Source organism: Thalassophryne amazonica, chromosome 10 (genome assembly GCF_902500255.1).
Source record: "Thalassophryne amazonica chromosome 10, fThaAma1.1, whole genome shotgun sequence".
Lineage (NCBI taxonomy): Eukaryota > Metazoa > Chordata > Actinopteri > Batrachoidiformes > Batrachoididae > Thalassophryne > Thalassophryne amazonica.
The window spans coordinates 28,004,819-28,024,957 of NC_047112.1; the positions used below are offsets into that span (position 1 = coordinate 28,004,819).

Sequence of the window (20,139 nt, forward strand, 5' to 3'; positions counted from 1 at the left end):
CACTGGCCAAATGGCCAAATCAGACACTTCTCTCCGTCTACAGCTGGTCCAGAATGCTGCGGTGCGGCTTATGACAGGGGTGCGGAGGAGGGAACATCTGACCCCTGTCCTGGCCGCCCTTCATTGGTTGCCGGTTCATTTTAGGGTCCATTTTAAGATTCTTATGTTCATTTTTAAGTCTCTCCATGGTCTGGCTCCGTCGTAACTCTCTGGGCTTCTTCGGTCGTATGCACCTAGTCGGTGTCTCAGGTTGGCTGACCAGCTGTTCCTGCTAGTGCCTAGGTCGAAGAGAAAGTTCAGAGGGGACAGGGCTTTCTCTGCCTCTGGGTGTTAGGGAGGCACCTTCATTGGCCATTTTTAAAGTTTGTTTAAAAACCTATTTTTATTCCTTGGCTTTTGACACAAATGAGGCTTAGTTTTATAATGGTTTAAGTTGTATTTTAGTGGTTCTATCTTCATTTTATTGTATTTTAACTTGTCTTTTGTTTTGTGTCAGTGCTGGCTGTCTCAAGGTGCTTTATAAATAAAGCTGGTATAGTATGGTAAATTTGATCTTGCAGGGAAATTTTGGAACTCACCCATTTATATGTGCCAAGTTCCCTTCAAACTGGAGCGAAAAAAACCTTACATTTTTACCTGTATCATTAATAACCCTAATCTCAGTGATTGATTTTTGGCAAATTTGACCTTGTCTGTGCAACGTGAGTGTCAAGTTTGGTGTAAACTGGAGTGTAAAAATTTCACATCTGACAATAATTGTTCTTTGGTAAATTTGATGCCACTTAGGATATTCCAGAACCCACTTGTAACTACAATACAAGGACATCAATACAAATCAGAAGAGGATTCTTGCACATTTTTGCACACACTATGACAGAGGTGAGCAAGCACATCCTCTCAGGTGGGGTTTGTGTGTTCAGCTGCCTGACAGACTGAAGCTGTGCTGCTGTGCATCTTGCACACTTGGTACAAGCAGAGTACAAACGACACATCGCTTCCTCCGGAGCAATACGGAGGAGCTTTGGGACTTTAAATTTGCTGTCTGTATGTCAAGATGTCGTTTCATTTTACTGATAAATGTTTCCAAAATAAGAGACTGAGGAAGTTATAGACGCATGGCCAGTTTTATGACAGAAGATCAAAGGTGAGGTAAGGAACTGTTTAAATGTTTTTGTGAGATAGCGAGGTATTTTTGTAAGATATTCTGCGTCAGTTAAAACTTCCAAACAGAATTTGTTGACTTAAAGATGCAGATGGAAGGTCGACCGCACTTCATGTTCCATGAATAATTTGGACAGAAAATAATCACTGTTTCTACTTACTATGTTGTTATTTTAAATCAAAAATATGAAATGTTTTCATTACTATTATAAATGACTGATGAAAAGCATCAGAGGGCTAATGCATACCCTGCATTCTCTACATACCACAATATAAATGTACAAGTAAATATACGTGTGTCTGTAATGGTGTTTTCATCATATGACTTGTAACTATGACTTCATTTTTAAGTCATTCATACCAGTCAATCACAAATGTTGTGATGATCAATCAAAACATTTGATTGCTTTTGCCCTGTGATAAATTGTCGTGCTGCCCCCCCCCCCCCACCCCCCATGACCATATGTATCCAAGTAATGTTTCCAGCAACTGTAATTCAGCTAGTCTTTTGTTGTTGAGATATACAAATAAAGGTGTTTTTTGGACCATGTTTTCCTTGATATTTGACCAAACTAATGCAAAACCCAATGATCTATCTAGTCTTCTTTGTTGCTGAGATGTGCAAAGAAAAACATTTTCTTTTGCACTGTTTTCCTTGATGTTGATGTTTGACCTTCGATCAAACTACTCTAAAATCTAAATCTCACCACGTTTGAGCCCTCTAGGCTTCTTGTTTTTTGAGTTATAAATAAAAGTGTTTTGCTGACCATGTTTTCCTTTATCTTGACCTTTCACCCTTGACTCCAAAATATAATCACATCTAGATAGATATCTATTCAAGTAATATTCTCACTACGATTGATCCCTCTAGGCTTCTTGTTTTTTGAGTTATAAATAAAAGTGTTTTTCTGACCATGTTTTCCGTGATTTTGACCTTTAACTCCAAAATCTAATCACATGTAGATATCTATCCAAGTAATATTCCTGCTACATTTGAAGGTAATCTGTCCAGCTATTGATGATTTATCTTGTATACACACACACACACACACACACACACACACACACACACACACACACACACACACACACACACACACACACACACACACACACAGCACTGAAAACAATATCCTCCTCTCTACTTAACAATAATTAGTGTCAGCATAAGGACAGCTGGTTTTAATTGATTGCACTTGTAAACAAATATTTCAGCCCATCAAAATAATAGCATTTCAATGTAATATAAATAATAATAACAATAATATTTGTGGCACAGTGTGATTTAAGCAAGTAAGTTTGTTAAACATTTGAAAATGTTTTTGATAGTCTCACATGTCATGTTTTTGGTATGATTCATCCTGTGATTCATCCATTTCTTCTTCAGATTTTATTTCCACCATGTCAACCAATGGGAGCTCAGAAGCAGGCTTGAGGTCAGAGGTCAGACCCACCAACAACACCTACAGCCAGAAGGAACTGTCCATTACAGCCTCTGTCGTCTCCATGACTGTGGGAATCTTCTCCAACAGCCTCGCCCTCTTCATCCTGGTCAAATCCTACAACCGCATCCGGATCAAGTCCAAGGCAACTTTCCTGCTGTTTGCCAGCGGCCTAGTTCTTACCGACTTGCTGGGCCACCTCATCATCGGCTCCCTGGTGCTTTTTGTCTACAGCTCTCACAAGAAATGGGAGACCTTTGACCCCCACCATATCATGTGCAGCCTTTTTGGCGGGTGCATGGTGTTCTTTGGCTTAAGCCCCCTGTTCCTTGGCAGTGCTATGGCAGTGGAGCGCTGCATTGGCGTCACCAAGCCCCTCTTCCACTCTACAGCGGTGGTGTCACGCCACATGAAGAGGCTGCTGGCTCTCACCTGGCTGCTTGCCGCCCTAGTTGCTGTATTGCCAGTGTTGCTGTGGAAGCCCTACGAGGTTCAGCGCTCCGGGAGCTGGTGCTTCTTCCACATGGAGGAACCCAAAGACTGGTTAGACGTGCTATTCCCTCTGCTGTTCTCTATGCTTGGGTTGATGGCATTGCTGCTCTCCATTGTGTGCAACACTCTGACAAGCTGCACTTTGCTGCAATCCCGACTGCGGCGCAAGTATCATTGCCGAGGTACATCTTACTCTTACCATGTGGAGATGGTCTGCCAGCTCCTGACCATAATGTTAGTGTCCTGCGTGTGCTGGGGCCCATTACTGGTAAGTGGTACTCTCAGACCACTGACCCACTAGGGAAATATTTCACGACACAACGAATTGGAATCAAAACCAGACGTACAGAACTTCAGAGAGAAATAGAAGAAAAACTCCAGTAATTTTTCGCTTCCTTTTTCCAGTCCCTCATCAAAGCAAAAGCTTGTAATTTTTGTTCAGTTTCCCATTAAAACTCAGTTTCCAGATCTCACTGTCAGGAAAATGGGCAAAGCTATTAGCTATGCATTTTCTGGAGAACACACTGATTTTCAAAACTTGGTTTGACCAATTACCAATCAAGGTCTATGTTATAGTAGAATTCACCTGCTATGCGACTAAGTGACAATTGCATCGATGCCTGTTGCCCACATCATTTGCACATTTGCATCCATGCGGAGTAAAAAGCCACTTTCACAGAACTGTCACTTTAACAAAGGACTAAACTGCAGCTGTTTTTGGAGTGTGAAAGCCACTTTGAGATGAGTGTAGCCCAGATAGGTGGAGATATGGAGTTGATTAGCAGTGACACACCACAGTCACTGCATCAGTTAATGGACTTTACGCTGGCAGGGATGTTGTGAGCAGCTCGGCTGTGTTCACAACAATGAATAGAGAAAATGATATTACATACATTACATTCATTTAGCTGACGCTTTTAGCCAAAGTGACTATGAGCAATCATAGTCAAGATACAATTCAAAGGGAGGCTTCGATAAAAAAGTAAGTCCCTTCAGCTGCTCCCTTGTTTTCACTCGGGGTCGCCACAGCAGATCTGAAGTGGATCTGCATGTTGAGTCTTCTGCATGACAATGAATTTAAAGGAGAGTTTTGCATAATGATGAATACCATCTTTACATACACGAGTGCAAAAAACACAAGTTGACACCAGAGAGGGAAAACTACTTCTTTAATGGCTTAAAATTTAACAACTAAATTTAAATTTGTCAGTATTATTTATAGAGTTGAAAAAAATGCAACAAAGTACTAACTGCACGTGGGGTGTGCAGCCAGTACACCCCGAGTCCTGGTCCCAAGGTGGGATAAATGAGTAGGGTTGCATCAAGAAGAGCATCTTGTGCAAAACCAAGCCAAAATTAAGACGCAGAGTAGAAGAAGAAGAAGAGAAGAACATGCCCACAGACAGTGGGAGAAGAGGAAAACTAGAAGGGTGAAGTGAGAGTCGGGACTTTGAATGCTGGCAGTATGACTGGTAAAGAGAGAGAGCTGGCTGATATGATGGAGAGGAGAAAGGTAGACATATTGTGTGTGCAAGAGATAAAGTGGAAGGAAAGTAAGAGCAGGAGCACGGGTGGTGAGTTCAAGTTGTTGTACCATGGCGAGGATAGGAAGAGAAATGTGTTGGGGTCATTTTAAAGGAAGAGTATGTTGAGTGTGTTGGAGGTTAAGCGAGTGTCCAACAGGGTGATGAGTGTGAAGTTGGAAACTGAAGGGGTGATGATGAATATCATCAGTGCATATGCCCCACAGGTAGGTTGCGAGACAAAGGAGAAAGAAGATTTCTGGAGTGAGTTAGATGAGGTGGTGGAGAGTGTACCCAAGCATGAGAGAGTGGTGATCGGAGCAGACTTCAGTGGGCATGTTGGTGAAGGGAACAGAGGTGATGAGGAAGTAATGGGTAGATATGATATCAAGAACAGCAATATGGAAGGGCAGATGATAGTTGATTCTGCAAAAAGGATGGGAATTGCTGTGGTGAATACCTACTTTAAGAAAAGGGAGGAGCACAGGATGACATATAACAGTGGAGGAAGGTGCATGCAGGTGGACTACATTCTTTATAGGAGATGCAAGCTAAAAGAAATCAGAGACTGTAAGGCAGAGCCGGCCCAAGGCATACGCCAACTACGCGGTTGCTTAGGGCCTCCACGCCACCAGGGGGCCCCGAGACGTTGTGATAAAGTAAATATATACATGAAATTAAAATAATATTGAATAATTTAAACGAAATTGTATTACACCCGAAAAAAATAAATTCATTTTGACTAAATACAAATACTAGGTTAATTGATGCCTCCTGCTGTCCGCTGCCACCGTTAGGCAAATTTAGATGCACCGCTTTGGTCTGGTGGTCGATGACTAATCGTGAGGCAGGAAGTGAGTGCAAGTCATGTCTCAGAAAAGAAATGATCCCTCTGGAGCGGAGAAAAGAAAAAAGAAGAATTTGGAAGACGAGAAAAAACAAGACAAAAGTAGGTTTGCATGTCAAATATTACACAGTGCTTTAAACAGTGTAGCGACAGAAAGCATCAGCGAAACGAGACGAGTCATTGGATAAATGCTGGGCTTTGTCCCGCCCATCGGACGGTCAGCGTGTCTGGGGGTCTATGGGGCAGTGGGCTGGCCTCGGCTGGGCCGGACTTTCAGCTTCTGAATGATGATTGGATGATCCTTCTGAGGCTGAATCCCTTTTTCATTGACAGTGAAATGAGCGAATCAGCGATCTTTTGGTGTAAACATCCGTGGGAGCGTTTTCATTCTGTTCTGAGTTGAACCGGAGACTTTCCTAATCCTTGTAGCGGCATTTTCTTTGTTAACAATGACCACCGACAAATCGAGCTTCTATTTCTGGTGTGTTTTTTTTTTGTAGCTGCTTGTGTTTGGAGACTGACTTCTATCACTCTTTCTGATTTCTATCGCAGTTTCTGTCCCTACCGAGCAGCGGGTGCTGCTGAGCTCCTCCACCGTCACAAAGCACTCACAGGCGGACAAACTTCACACTAGCCTCGCGCCAGTCCCAGCTAGCAAACTAGCTAGGTAGCAAACTGCACATAATGGCAGACAACTTGAATGTTGTGGACCGGATTTTGGCGAAGCCATTTGATAGTCTTCCTTACGAAGAAAAACTTAGAGTTAAACAGCAGGGCAGATCAACTCCTCAGATTAATTTGGTGCAAAAGGTGGGGAAAAGTAGCTCAGCTCTCAATGGTTTGCAGGCCAAAGTTAAAGCATTAGCCCCCAGTGCAATGTGTGTGCATTGCTATGCACACACATTGCTGTTTTGTGGATTTCTATGTTCATTTTGGATATTAAGTATTGTATTTAATATTGATTACAACTTTATTTTTCTTTAAGATAATGTGAATGTCATTTGATTCTATTTTGTATTTGGATATTGAACATTTTGCACACCATTGCACATCTGAAAGAAATTAAATTATTTAACGTGTTTACTATAAATGCAGTCTCCTGCCTGCTGATGTTACTTTCAAATAGTTAAATTAATGAGCCATACTTATACATCACTCTGTATGTAGAAGTTAATTAAAACATATTTATGAGTTTGCCTTTAAGGTTAAAAACAAGAATGACACCTGTATGATGTAAGATAATTACAAATAATGCTAATGATTGTGGGTACGTTACACACATAACAGTGTAGCCTATGGAATAATGAGGCATCTGGTGCTGAGGTGACGGTAGGGGGGCCCCCAAATGAAATTCTGCTTAAGGCCCCGTAAAGGCTTGGGCCGGCCCTGCTGTAAGGTGGTGGCAGAGTGTAGCGATGGTGGAAGCTGAAGGAGGAAGACGTGTGAAATTCAGTGAGTAGGTGAGAAAGGCACTGGATGGAGGGGAAGCAATTTTGAACAACTGGAAAAGTACCAGTGTTGCCACAGTTACTTTGAAAAAGTAATCCAATTACTGATTACTCCTTGAAAAAGTAACTTAGTTACTTTACTGATTACTCAGTTGGAAAAGTAACTAAGTTAGATTACTAGTTACTTTTTTAGTTACTTTCCCCAGCTGCCAACAACAACCCTCTGCCACCTCAACATGACAGTGATACCTGTTTTGCCAAAACTCACTTTATAGTCACCCTTTCTTGGCTTCAATGAAAATAAATACTTGTTTTATAAAAAGTACAATAAAGACCTCTTTCTTGACCTCATATTTAACTGTTGACAGCACTGTAACAGTAAAACTTATACCCTGCAAATGTAACTATTAAATTCATTCTAACATTTAAATTCTCTCTAAACATTTTACTTGTCGAAATTATTATTATTTTAAGTAGTATTAGTAGTTGTAGTAAAAAAAAAGGCTTCAAAACTGGACCTTTAATCTAGGGGTGTTGTGGGGGGCATCCCTGCCCCATGCCCCCATTCCATCTGGATTTGCCCCTGCTTTGGCGTTTGAGCACAAAGAATGGATAACATTTATTTATGCAGAAAACATGACCAGATTTACAGGTAAGAAGGTTTTATTGCGTTTTCACATCATATGGTCCTCAGAAAGAGAGTTTAGGTGCATTTGAGTGGAAAATAGTGTTAGTTGTTGATGCGTCGCGGAGGATCAGCTGTTTTTAGCAGCAGATACGGAGTGGCTCAGAGAAAAAAAAGCATAAAAATGTCTTTGTAAAGCTCAGTGCAGGTGGGCTGTTGTCACCGCGCTTTAAGAGGTGAGGACAAGTCGTAGCTGTTGCAGAAAACCGCGGATGAAAAGCTCACAGCTCGCTTAAAGTGTGTAGTTCAGTCGAACCCCGACCTCCTGCCCACGGACCAAGTTTAATGCTGCTATCGACCCACAATGCAAAATAATAGTAACGCACAGTGACTTGGAGAAGTAACTTTAATCTGATTACTGATTTGGAAAGATTAACGCGTTAGATTACTCGTTACTAAAAAAAGTGGTCAGATTAGAGTAACGCGTTACCGGCATCACTGAAAAGTACTACATATGTAGTGAGGGAGACAGCTAGGATGGAACTGGGTGTGACATCTGGACAGTGAAAGGAAGAGAGGGAGACTTGTTGGTGGAACAAAGATGTCCAGGAATGCATGAGAAGAAAGAGGTTAGGGAAAAGTTTTGGGCTAGTCAGAGAAGTGAAGAAAGTAGACAGTAGTGCAAGGAGATGTGGCATAAGGCGAAAAAAGAAGTTGCAAAAGATAAGGAAAAGGCATATAGCAAGCTGTACAAGAAGCTGAATAACAAGGAAGGAGAAAAGGACTTGTACCGATAGGCGGGACAAAGGGGCAGAGCTGGCAAGGATGTGCAGCAGGTTAGAGTGGTAAAAGATTCACATGGTAATGTGCTGACAAGCGAGGACAGTGTGTTGAGAAGGTGGAATGTAATGTTTTGAGGAACTGATGAATGAAGAAAATAAGAGAGAGAGAGAGAAAAGGCTGGATGACGTGGTGAGAGTAAATCAGGAGGTGCAAGAGATTAGTAAGGATGAAGTTAGGGCAGGGCTGGACTGGGGAAATTTTTCAGGCCGGGCATTTTTAACCAAGACCAGGCCACCACCAGGTATCGAAGGGGAAAAAATTAAGCATGCTGTGACAGTGTGGTTTTTTTTTTGGGAACCCTTAACCGATCAATGTACACCAGGAGACACATACATTTTAACACTATAAGAAGCATTATGAAAAGTTCTCCCGAAATACAGTTATCATAGGCTTATCAAAAGTACGATCTATTGACAGTAGGTCACATTACTTTTTAGACATAATAAGCCGTCATTTCATTCAGCCTTGTTACTTAAATTTAGAAATAGAAATTATATAAAAACATTTGTTATAGAAATACTATAGGCTATACTATAAATAATATATCATTACTTGTGTGATACAATTCATCATATAAAGCAAGAAATGACTGGATGACTGAACCAATGACTGGATACAAAGGTAGAACTTTTGAAACTGCAATACACAAAAAGGCCACAAGATGGAGACAGTTGTCTATCTCACTACAAGCTACAAGTAACATCAAGGATTTCTTTTATTACCAATTTGTGTTGCTAATCAACTTAGAGAATGACTCTCAATTTAAAGTAAAATGTTAGGTATGTGAAATTATGCCAGGACTTGGGAAAATACATTTTAGACAGGGACGCCGTTGTACCACGCCACTGCACCGCAGACTGTGCAAAACAGCATACTTCGTATGACCGACGCACAACCATCACACAAATAGAATAAAGAAACAACCTGGCGGCGGCAGCATGGTAGCTAGCACGCGAAGCAAACATATCTGTTATTTTAAGACATTTGCAGCATCTGCCTGAAGGGCTACTCTCTTCTGATCCCTGGCTCTTTCAGCGCCACCTTTCCTCTTCTTGCCACCATCCATATCGCTCGTTATCGCTCTGTCCGGCACTGGCGCACTGTGTAGCCCCAGATGGAGGGGTAATTGGCCTGCCCCTCACCTCACTGGTCCAGGCCACAATCAATCATGACTAAAGGGCCGATTTACCAGTTTATGCACCAATAGGAGGGTTTATATACTGGTATCCAGTGTTGCCACAGTTACTTTGAAAAAGTAATCCAATTACTGATTACTCCTTGAAAAAGTAACTTAGTTACTTTACTGATTACTCAGTTGTAAAAGTAACTAAGTTAGATTACTAGTTACTTTTTAGTTACTTTCCCCAGCTGCCCACAACAACCCTCTGCCACCTCAACATGACAATGATACTTGTTTTGCCAAAACTCACTTTATAGTCACCCTTTCTTGACTTCAATGAAAATATATACTTGTTTTATAAAAAGTAAAATAAAGACCTCTTTCTTATTTAACTGTTGACAGCACTGTAACAGTAAAACTTGCAATTTTTAACCTACATTGTTAATAAATGTAACTATTAAATTCTTTCTAACATTTTTCTAACATTTAAATTTTCTCTAAACATTTTACTTGTCGAAATTATTATTATTTTAAGTAGTATTAGTAGTTGTAGTAAAAAAGGCTTTAAAACTGGACCTTTAATCTAGGGGTGTTGTGGGGGGGGCACATCCTTGCCCCACGCCCCCATTCCATCTGGATTCGCTCCTGCTTTGGCGTTTCAGCACAAAGAATGGATAACATTTATTTATGCAGAAAACATGACCAGATTTACAGGTAAGACATTTTTATTGTGTTTTGACATCATGTGGTCCTCAGAAAGAGAGTTTAGGTGCATTTGAGTGGAAAATAGTGTTAGTTGTTGACGCGTCACGGAGGATCAGCTGTTTTAACGTGCAGATACAGAGAGGCTCAGCTCAGCTCTAAATAAAGGAGGAAAAAAGCATAAAAATGTCTTTGTAAAGCTCAGTGCAGGTGTGCTGTTATCACCGTGCTTAAGAGGTGACGACGAGTCGTAGCTGCTACAAGAAAAAAAAAAACGCGGATGAAAAGCTCACAGCTCGCTTTACTTCGTAAAAAAAAAAAAAAAAAAAAATCCGTAGGCCATCAGGCCACCACGCAAATGCCCGGTGTGCAATACTATCAGTCCAGCGGTGAGTGAGGGTAGTGAAGAGAATGAAGAGTGGAAAGGCAACTGGTCCAGATGACATTCCAGTGGAGGCATGGAAATGTCTACAACAGATGGCAGTGGAGTTTCTACCCAGATTTTTTAATAAAATCTTGGCAAGTAGGAGGATGCTTGAGGAGTGGAGATGAAGTGTGTTGGTTCCTATTTTTAAGAAAAAGGGTGACATGCAGAGTTGCAGTAACTACAGAGGCGTAAAGCTGATCAGCCACAGCATGAAGTTATGGGAAGGAGTAGTAGAATCTAGGCTAGAAAACAGGTGAAGATCTGTGTGCAGCAATATGGTTTCATGCAGAGAAAGAGCACTATAGGTGCAATGTTTGATCTGAGATACTGATGAAGAAGTATAGAGAAGGCCAGAAGGAATTACATTGTGTGTTTGTGGATTTAGAGAAAGCTTATGACAGGGGGCCAAGAAAAGAGTTGTGGTATTGTATGATGACGTCTGAAGTGGCAGAGAAGTATGTGAGGGCAGTGCAGGACATGTACAAGGATAGTGTGACAGCGGTGACATGCTCACTAATACTCGTATAAGAATGACAGACTCATTCATGGAGAAGGTGGGATTACACCAAGGATCAGCTCTGAGTCCTTTCTTGTTCGCAGTGGTGATGGACAGGTTGACGGATGAGATCAGACAAGTCTCCATAATGTTTGCAGATGACATTGTCATCTGTTGTGAGAGTAGAGAGCAGGTTGAGTCTAGCCTGGAAAGGTGGAGATATGCTCTGGAGAGCAGAGGAATGAAAATCAAGACTGGGTACATGTGTGTGAGTAAGAGGGAGCCCAGTAGAATAGTGCAGTTACATGTATTAGAAGTGGTGAAAATAGATGAGTTTAAATATTTGGAGTTAACTGTCCAAAGTAATGGAGAGTGTAGTAGAGAAGTGAAGAAGAGAGTGCAGGCAAGGTGGAGTGGGTAGAGAAAAGTAGCAGGAGTGACTGAATAGTGGTGCAGCTTAGGTAAAATTTCCATAAAAAATTGTTCATTTTGTGATAAAAGCATGGAATTTGGGAAACAAAAGTTTGACCCCTGTGTAATTCTTTATTGACCCCTGTAGCTCATTAGAGGTCAGCTCCAGGATGGCTCCATATCTGAAAATAAATAGTAGTTAATTTAGAATATGTGTGCCAAATTCCATGCTTTTATCACAAAATGAACAGTTGTTTTGCTCTGTCGCCCCACTAGAAGAATATTTGAAAAGTGAAGGTGAAGGTTTACAAGATCATAGGTGTCAACCTGACTCCAGAAAGGGCAAAGAGGGTGCAGGTTTCTTTGTAACCACCAACTCCACCAGGTGATTTCATTGATGAACTCATCCCCTCTGCTGTTAATGAGTGAAATGCGGGATGAGTGGTAGTTTTCATAATGGTTTACTTTGGTGTGGGCATAAAAAAAATATGACCCACTTATTTCCTCAGTGATTGTGGGATAAGTGCACCTAATGTCATCAAGCTACCGATAGCTGCTAAAACACTGTTAGCATACACAATTAAAGTAGACGAAAAACCAAAATGTCACAAGAGAAATACTGGCACACAGGTGTCTTACATAATCTCTTCAGGCAATTACTCATGCAAAAAACCATAGTATTACAGACATTTGGCATAAATTCCACAGAAAGAACAGACACTGTCCTCCGCAACAGCTAGCAGCCACAGCTAGCAGCTTCTGTGCAGCGGACTGCGAGCAGTGTTGCCAACTCTTCAGTAAGAAAAGGTAGCTATTGGATGTCCTAAAAGATGCTAGACATTGCTACACAGTAAAAAAAACAGTGTTAGTTTTACACTGGTGATTTTACCGTGTAGATGACACCATCATCTAATTTGCATATCATTTGTATAGTATGACGTCATAAAAGATGTTGTAGGGGGAAAAAACGTTCTAACGTTATAAATGTTATAAATACATTATCGGCCTTTTAATATTGTTTCGTAAATTCCATATTCATAGGTGCAGAGTATTGGAAAGTAATTTGAACAATATATAAGCAGCATTAAGCTGCTTAAATTAAAAGTTGAAAAGACTCTCCCAAATGTCATAAAACTATCACGCTCTATAAGGAATTTTTTAAAGGGAATTAATGTTAAAGAATCCCTCTACTTTTGTTATTCTACAATTTACTTTATTTATTTCTATCTCTTTCTATTTATTATGATAATACTATGAATGTTATCCGGTTGTTAAGCGCTGACGTAACGCATCACGTGATAAATCTGTTTCCGGGTCCAAAGACCTCCAAGTTTTAAGTTTAGTTTGTGTTTACATTGTGCGTATGTAGCGGCTGCACTCTGCGTTGTGTTGTTCTTATGACTCCGCCCATTCGCTCCCCTCGGGACGCAAACTCACGAGCTCCGGCATGGGAGTCGGACTCTCTAACCAGAAGGCTAAAACCCAGGGCTCTGGCCTTGTGACCAGAGAATCCTTTTGAGCTGTTGGGAGTGAGGTTTACTAACTGCATCTGCACAGCGACATCTGCTGGCCTCCGTTACACTCACCCCCCTAAACTCACTCCCATCCGGGTACACGGCACCATTGTAGCGGCTGCACTCTACGTTGTGTTGTTCTTATGACTCCGCCCATTCGCTCCCCTCGGGACGCGAACTCACGAGCTCCGGCATGGGAGTCGGACTCTCTAACCAGAAGGCTAAAACCCAGGGCTCTGGCCTTGTGACCAGAGAATCCTTTTGAGCTGTTGGGAGTGAGGTTTACTAACTACATCTGCACAGCGACATCTGCTGGCCTCCGTTACACGTACACCTCCGTCCCTCCGTTCTCCGCCTCCACCTCTGTTAACCGCATTCGTCTGGTTCTATGGTCAGAACACTTAATAAAACTTTTTTTTTCTTTTACTTTACATATTTTATTATGCACAGGTAAAATATACGTGTCTGTTTGTTAATAAAAATGTATTTATTAAAATAAACAGGACGTTAATAAACGACATGAACAGGAAGCGATCGCAGCTCGCAGCAACTCCCATTGAAAATAACAGAGAAATGACCTGAGCGTCTTGACATTTTTACATAAAACAAATGCAGTAACAATCTCTAAAAACCCAGTTAATATATCCAGGAGAGTTTTAGGCACAATATACAAAGAGTTTAACGTTGCGGTGTTAATGCTGTTGTCTGTGTGCAGCGGTGTAAGTGCAGCCTGATCAGATCGTCTCAGTGCAGTTCTCAATGTTAATGACAGCGCGCCTTTTTTGTTTGGAGCCGGAAGTTGAAAATCACATGATGCGTTACGTCACAATTAACAACCGGATTGTGGCCTTGTCCTTTGTTTACTGTTCATGTATTTGTTGAAATAAAGTTTAAAAAAATGTTGTGGCAGAGACAAAAACTGAGTAAAAACACCTTAATAATATTTAGAACTACAAATAATCTTGATTCTTGGTTTGTTTATTTATTTTTGCCATTAAAATTGGCTATCACTTCTTAAAATAAAATAATTTCTCAAGGCCAGGGTAGTCACAGCGCAGCAAACGAGGTAAAGACTGACTGAATCCGAGTCAGGTTTGCCATTCAATGTCTTAAACTATGATGTTATTAAAAACAACGTCACCTGCTGTAGATTTGTCATAGTGGGAAACTAGCCATACAGACCAAAACTGTTTTTTGTTTGTTTGTATAGTAAATTTGGACATAGTAACGCATGGTTCTATTTCCAATGTGTTCCTTTTCTGGAGCCTCAAGTGGCCAGTTAAGGAACTGCGGCTTTTTCCTTCATGCGGGTGGCTTCATTTTGGACGCCTGATACTTACCACTTGATGAAACACACTGATTTGTTGTTGCAGATAATTATACACCAAAAAACAGTTTCACCAATAATGTTTCATTCCACTGTTGCTTATAAATATCCCAAAATCACACACACTGCAGCTATAAGATGTTATGTTATGGATGCTTTCAGACAGATGAACAGCATGGAAAATAACCTTTCATGCATTTATAAGTGACAGTTGTGAAATACTTCAGGATCTCTTGAAATGAGCTTGAAAACATAACCGTAATCAAAATGTCTCTCCTTCATCAAAAAATAAATTATCTAAGCTCCCATTTGGAATGAAGTCACTTCTCTCACAAAACTAAGCCACAGACTGACAGATAGATACTTTTGTGTGTTTCAATCAAAAATGATTCTCCGATGATCCACATTGTTTAGCATTTGGCTTTTATTCATAAATTTCAAGTGAGGACATGAAAATTTTGTAATAGTGAGACCACTCAATAAAAGGATTTCTGTGACAGGGTTGAATTGATTGAGTTGATACATTGCTGCTTTTAATTTGTCTACACTAGTTTATCCAAAATGTTCGCAGAAGACTTGTTTGATAATCTCCAGATTTATTCAACTGTACAGAATGTGTTTGTACTAGTGAGATGCGCTTAATAAATTTTATAATGTCCCTTTCATTACAACACATTAACATGTCAGAATAGAATTTTATAACAGAGGAATAATATGCATGATCACACCTTCATAAAATGAGCTTGAAAGCATTGCTGTGACTCATCTCTGAGACAATGACTATAAATTTAAATTCTAATCAGGCATAATTATGCAGCGTGAGACAGATAGTGTTGAACACACCTTCAGTGGAAAACTGCATCAGGCCATATCTGCAACAATCGACCTGATGGGGTCTCTCTCTCATGTCTCATGTCCTCCAAACATGACAGGCACAGACTTCAATGAACTGTCAGGTCTGCAGAAAAAATCATTAGAGCCAGCCTGCCCTCCATCCAGGACTTATACCACTCCAGGACCAGGAAGTGAGCTGGTAACATCTCTGCAGACCCCTCACTCCCTGGACACACACTGTTTAAACTTCTAATCTCTCAGCGTTAAAGAGCTCTGTACGTCAAAACAACCAGACACAGGAACAGTTTCTGTCCACGGGTCATCACACTGATGAACAATTTAACCTGCCAAAAAAACTCACTAATTAATATACTTCATGTACAACTTCAATCTATTTGTCTGTTTCTCATTTGCACACATTTTTATTGCACATTTTATTTGCATGTTTTTACTATGAATTGTTTTGTGTTTAGTGTATATTTATACATGCTCATACAGAGAGAGCACAGTTCAGAGAGTCAACGTCCTTGTATTCTTGTAGATACTTGGTGAATAAAAGCTTTTCTGATTCTGAAGTAAATAAGTGCATTTACTCAAGTAGTGTACTTAAAGCAACAATGTGTAGGATTTAGTGTCATCTAGTGGTGAGATTGCGGAGTGCATTATACTGTTACCTGCCAGAAGTTTTTCCCCTTTTGCATTTTTTGCTTCTTTGGTGAAGGGGATTCAAGCTGATTTTTCTTGTTTTGTGATAGTCAATATGTGTGGTGCTCAGTTTCACAAAAATGAGGGTTCTCAAACTTGTTAACCTGCGCTAGTAAGTAGCAGACAGTATATGGACTAAAAAAACATTTGAGTTCATCTTCTTTTTTTCTTCAGTCTTCCAGCTATGCTGCAAAATGTGGAAGGCAAAATAAGTGTGTCTCTTATGATGGTCATACAGTGAGACAGTGGGAGCCTTAAGCAGCTTCTTCAGAAATAGACTGCTGCACCCTCAGCAGAAAACAGAATGCCTCTGCAAGACATTCATTCCAGCTACAGTTTGACTGCATAACACCTCTAAATGTTTTTAGCACTATACAGTTGTGCTCAAAAGTTTACTTACTCTGGCAGAATTTTTGTTTCGTTTTTTTGGCCATTTTTTCAGAGAATATGAGTAACTAGAAGCACTCGAAGAGTGCAAACCTCCGCCAAGTCCATAGGGTCACTGATGTCACATGGAATACCCTTTGGCAAAGAGACTTATTCCACGTCATTTCACGGATCTACCGTCATGTTTCAGATTCAGTGGTTAAACCCTTAGATCTTCAGCAAATGTATTTATAAAGATAAACTGCATGAACTACACAAGTTTTTTTTAAATTTTCTAATAAGTTTATTCAATGAGGAGAAACAAATGCTAAATTATTGTTGTGTCGTAACTTAATTTTTGTTCAGCCTTTGTGACCCGTCTTCATGAAGTTAGATGCAAAAATGTTGAAATTGGCCCTATCCTGCAATGATAAAGAATCCTTAAATAAATACTGGATCCGGATCGTATTCCAAATCATTACCAAAATTTAATGACTTCTAAGTTAGGCCAAGATACACCCCTGGTAAAAATTTCATTGAAATCTGTTGAGGATTTTTTGACTAACAATCCAACCAAACAACCAACAAACAAACGGATGCGACCAAAAACATAACCTCCTTAGTGGAGATAATAACACAAAAACTTTTTCTCCACTCATGGTTAGTGGTTGGGTGCAGTTATTTATTGTCAAACAACTATGTCTACTCTTTTTAAATCATAATGACAACAGGAACTACCCAAGTGACCCTGATCAAAAGTTGACATACCCCTGTTCTTATACCGTGTGTTGTCCCCTTTAACATCAATGACGGCTTGGAGTCTGTTGTTGTAGTTGTGGACGAGGCTCTCTGATGGTAAAGCTGCCACTGAATATGAAGAAATAGAAACAGTATGGCACACTAAGGTAAATCTGCATAGAGTAGACAGGTCTCAAAAACTGAGTGACTGTGTAAGAAGTAGAAGAGTGAGGAAAGCCACCAAGACATGCAGAAGAACTTATAGGTTTATGTGGCTGTGATTGGAGAAATTGTGCAGAGCGCAAACTTTGCATTTGGTATCCCCAGTTATACAGCTTCATGATGAAGTGGTATAGAGGAGGATTTTCTTAAAAAGAAGACCTGAAAGTTTTGCTACAAATTGCCATAAGGTACATCTGAGATGCAAGCCTAGATTTGATCTGTTTCTCCACTCAGCGCCATTATGAAACTCAGAGTGTGATGCAAAATGCAAAATTTGCACTGTGCACAATTTCTCCAATCACAGCCTGTAACTTCTTCTGGGTTGTCTGGGTGTCTTGTTGGCTTTCCTCACTCTTCTCCTTCTTGTACAGTCACTCAGTTTTTTGATATTTGCCTCAAATAAAGAATAGAACATAAATAAAATAAAGATTTTGCACCGTTCACATTCAGAAACAAAACCGATTGGTCTCAAGCCGAATTTGGCCCGAATTTGGTTGAAGCTGGACTGCCAACCTGAGTCTGAACGGGGGTCATAGTTTGGTGAGTGTGCCCCTACCTACACTGAAAATGAGCCAAGGATATTAACATAAAAACCCTGTGAATGAGTGCCCTCTATATTCTACTGTTATTTGAAGATGAACAACAGCCACATATTGTCTCCTCAATCTGAACATCTACAGAACCAATTAATTATGTAGCAGAACTGCATTTTCACTTTATATTGTTTTTTGACCATCTCCCCCCCCCCCACCCCCAGATTCACATCATCATGCAGAGCATCCAAACCGAGAGTGAACCTACATCCTTCAGTCTTCTGCTGGTGGTGCGCATGGCCACGTGGAACCAGATCCTGGATCCCTGGGTCTATATTCTCCTGAGGAGGTCTGTACTGGGGAAAATCTACAGCTTGTTTCACAGCTCCTGGAACCCAGAATCACAAGACCAACATGTCTGGAAGCGCAGTGTGCTCGGTAGCTCAATGGAGACCAACAACCCTGCTGATGGCACATCTAACAGCCGGTGCCTTAGTAGATTACCAGAAACTGCGATCAGTACCATCACCTGAACCTTGGTCCAAGTGTTTCTCTCAGACAGGCTCACTTGGGACTTTAAAGAAGGCACACTGCGTAGAATTTGGTTTTGACAGTTAAATGACATACACATATGTGTGTGTGTTTGTGTGTATCCAGCCAATCTGTCAATCCGCTTATTCTAGTTCAAGGTCACAGGGGGCTGAAGCCCATCCAAATGGTAACTGGGTGAGATGTGGGCTATACTTTGGACAGACCGCAAACCTATAGCAAGGCCAACACATACTATAGACAAACAAACCTGGGTACCTGGAGGGAACTCCTAGAGACGAGGCAATGTTTTCAGTGCTGTATGTCTGTCTGATTCTTAGTAGGATTGCACAAAATCTACTAAACCGATTTTCTTGAAAGTTGGTGGAAAGGTGGGGTATGGGCCCAGGAGGAAACAACATTTCGAGAGGATCTGATTCGGGGGGTGGACCCAGAATTTTTAAAAGATGTCTTAAACATTGTAAGATAGGACATTTTAAGAGATTTTTGTCAATTTCTCGGAAATTATTACATACATGATCATGATCAGTGGTCACAGAGACTGCTGTCTGTCACCTCTGTAATATCCTTCTGATGTCACGGTTTGAGTTTTGCTCGGGGTTCTGTGTTATTTTGTTCTTTTGTGCTGTTAGTTATTTTTGCATTTCATTGGGTTTGGTTGGCTTCTTCTCTTGCTGGGTTTTTTCTGCTTGGGTCTGCCAGTCTTTGTTTCTCTTGTCTCTCTCCCTTTGATCTTGGTGATGGGTGTTTCTCTCTCTCTCTCTCTCTCTCTCTCTGGCCACCCCTTATTCTGGTGCTTTCCATGCACACCTGTTCCTGATTTGCTGATTACCACCTGCGGTTATTTAAGCTCACTGGGTGTGTTTGTCTCTCGCCAGTTTGTCGTGCCTTGTGCCCTCAATCCAGCTCTGTTCCTGCGTTCCGTTGTCCTGCCTGCCACTTTGTGTGTACCTGACCTCCAGCCTGTTGCTTTGACCACACCTGATTGCCTGATGTTTTTTGTACTGCTGCTTTTCCTGGACTGCCTACTCTTCTACAGTATCTTGTACAGTAAAACCATCTAAAAACCAGAGCTGTTTGTTTGAGTCGTGCATTTGTGTCCTGCAGTTCCAGACCATCCAGCCTGATATCTGAGAATCTTTCGTTTTAACTGTTTTTGTCCACTACAGAGGACATAAATGAATGGGCTGGGTCTCAGGGGGATATTGCGACGATGCGACCTGTTCTGTCTATAGACGCCTTTACAGTGTCAAATCTCGCGCGTAATCATGTTCTCGCAGGGGAGGCCGAGATTTCGTTGTCAGTGTAAACAAGCGTTTGCGGGTGTTGGAGTGGACAAGCAACCAAAATATGTATTTAGGTGTTTAACTAAGATAATCATGAGTCTTTAATGTGAGTTTTATTATAATAATAAAAAAAAAAAAGAATAAAAAAAAAAACGTGTTGCTGTTAGGGTTGCGTGTCAGGAACAGGTTCTTTTCGGGTATACTTAAGAAATGATTTGACCCATCGACATCAATAGCATTTTTGCTGAACGATTCCCTTATTGGTCCTTCAGAATGGCCATTGTTTTGGGGGGTGTTTGTCATGAAAATGATCATTTCTCCATACTGATTACAGACCCTGCAGCAGGTCTGTATAATTGACCATTTCTTGCTTTGAACCTTGAACCAATGAAGCAGTGCTTCAATCTTCAATCTGCTGCTTCGTTGGTTTTTTGTTTTATTTCACTTTTCTTAATTCTTCCCTGCTAAAACCCTAAAGAGCATATGTCTGTGAGTAATATTTACCTTTTTTATGTTAAACCGACCTGT

At 40.8% G+C, this 20,139-nt stretch overlaps 1 protein-coding gene across 1 annotated transcript; it reads left to right on the forward strand.

Moving 5' to 3' along the window:
* The first annotated feature begins 896 nt into the window (after nt 1-896).
* Nucleotides 897-18,332, forward strand: ptgfr (prostaglandin F receptor (FP)). The gene is made up of 3 exons (XM_034179643.1): nt 897-1,149; nt 2,549-3,363; nt 18,001-18,332. Exons 2-3 carry the CDS (start codon nt 2,563-2,565, stop codon nt 18,307-18,309), a joined length of 1,110 nt encoding a protein of 369 aa, XP_034035534.1. The 5' UTR covers nt 897-1,149; nt 2,549-2,562; the 3' UTR covers nt 18,310-18,332.
* The last annotated feature ends 1,807 nt before the right edge of the window (nt 18,333-20,139 follow it).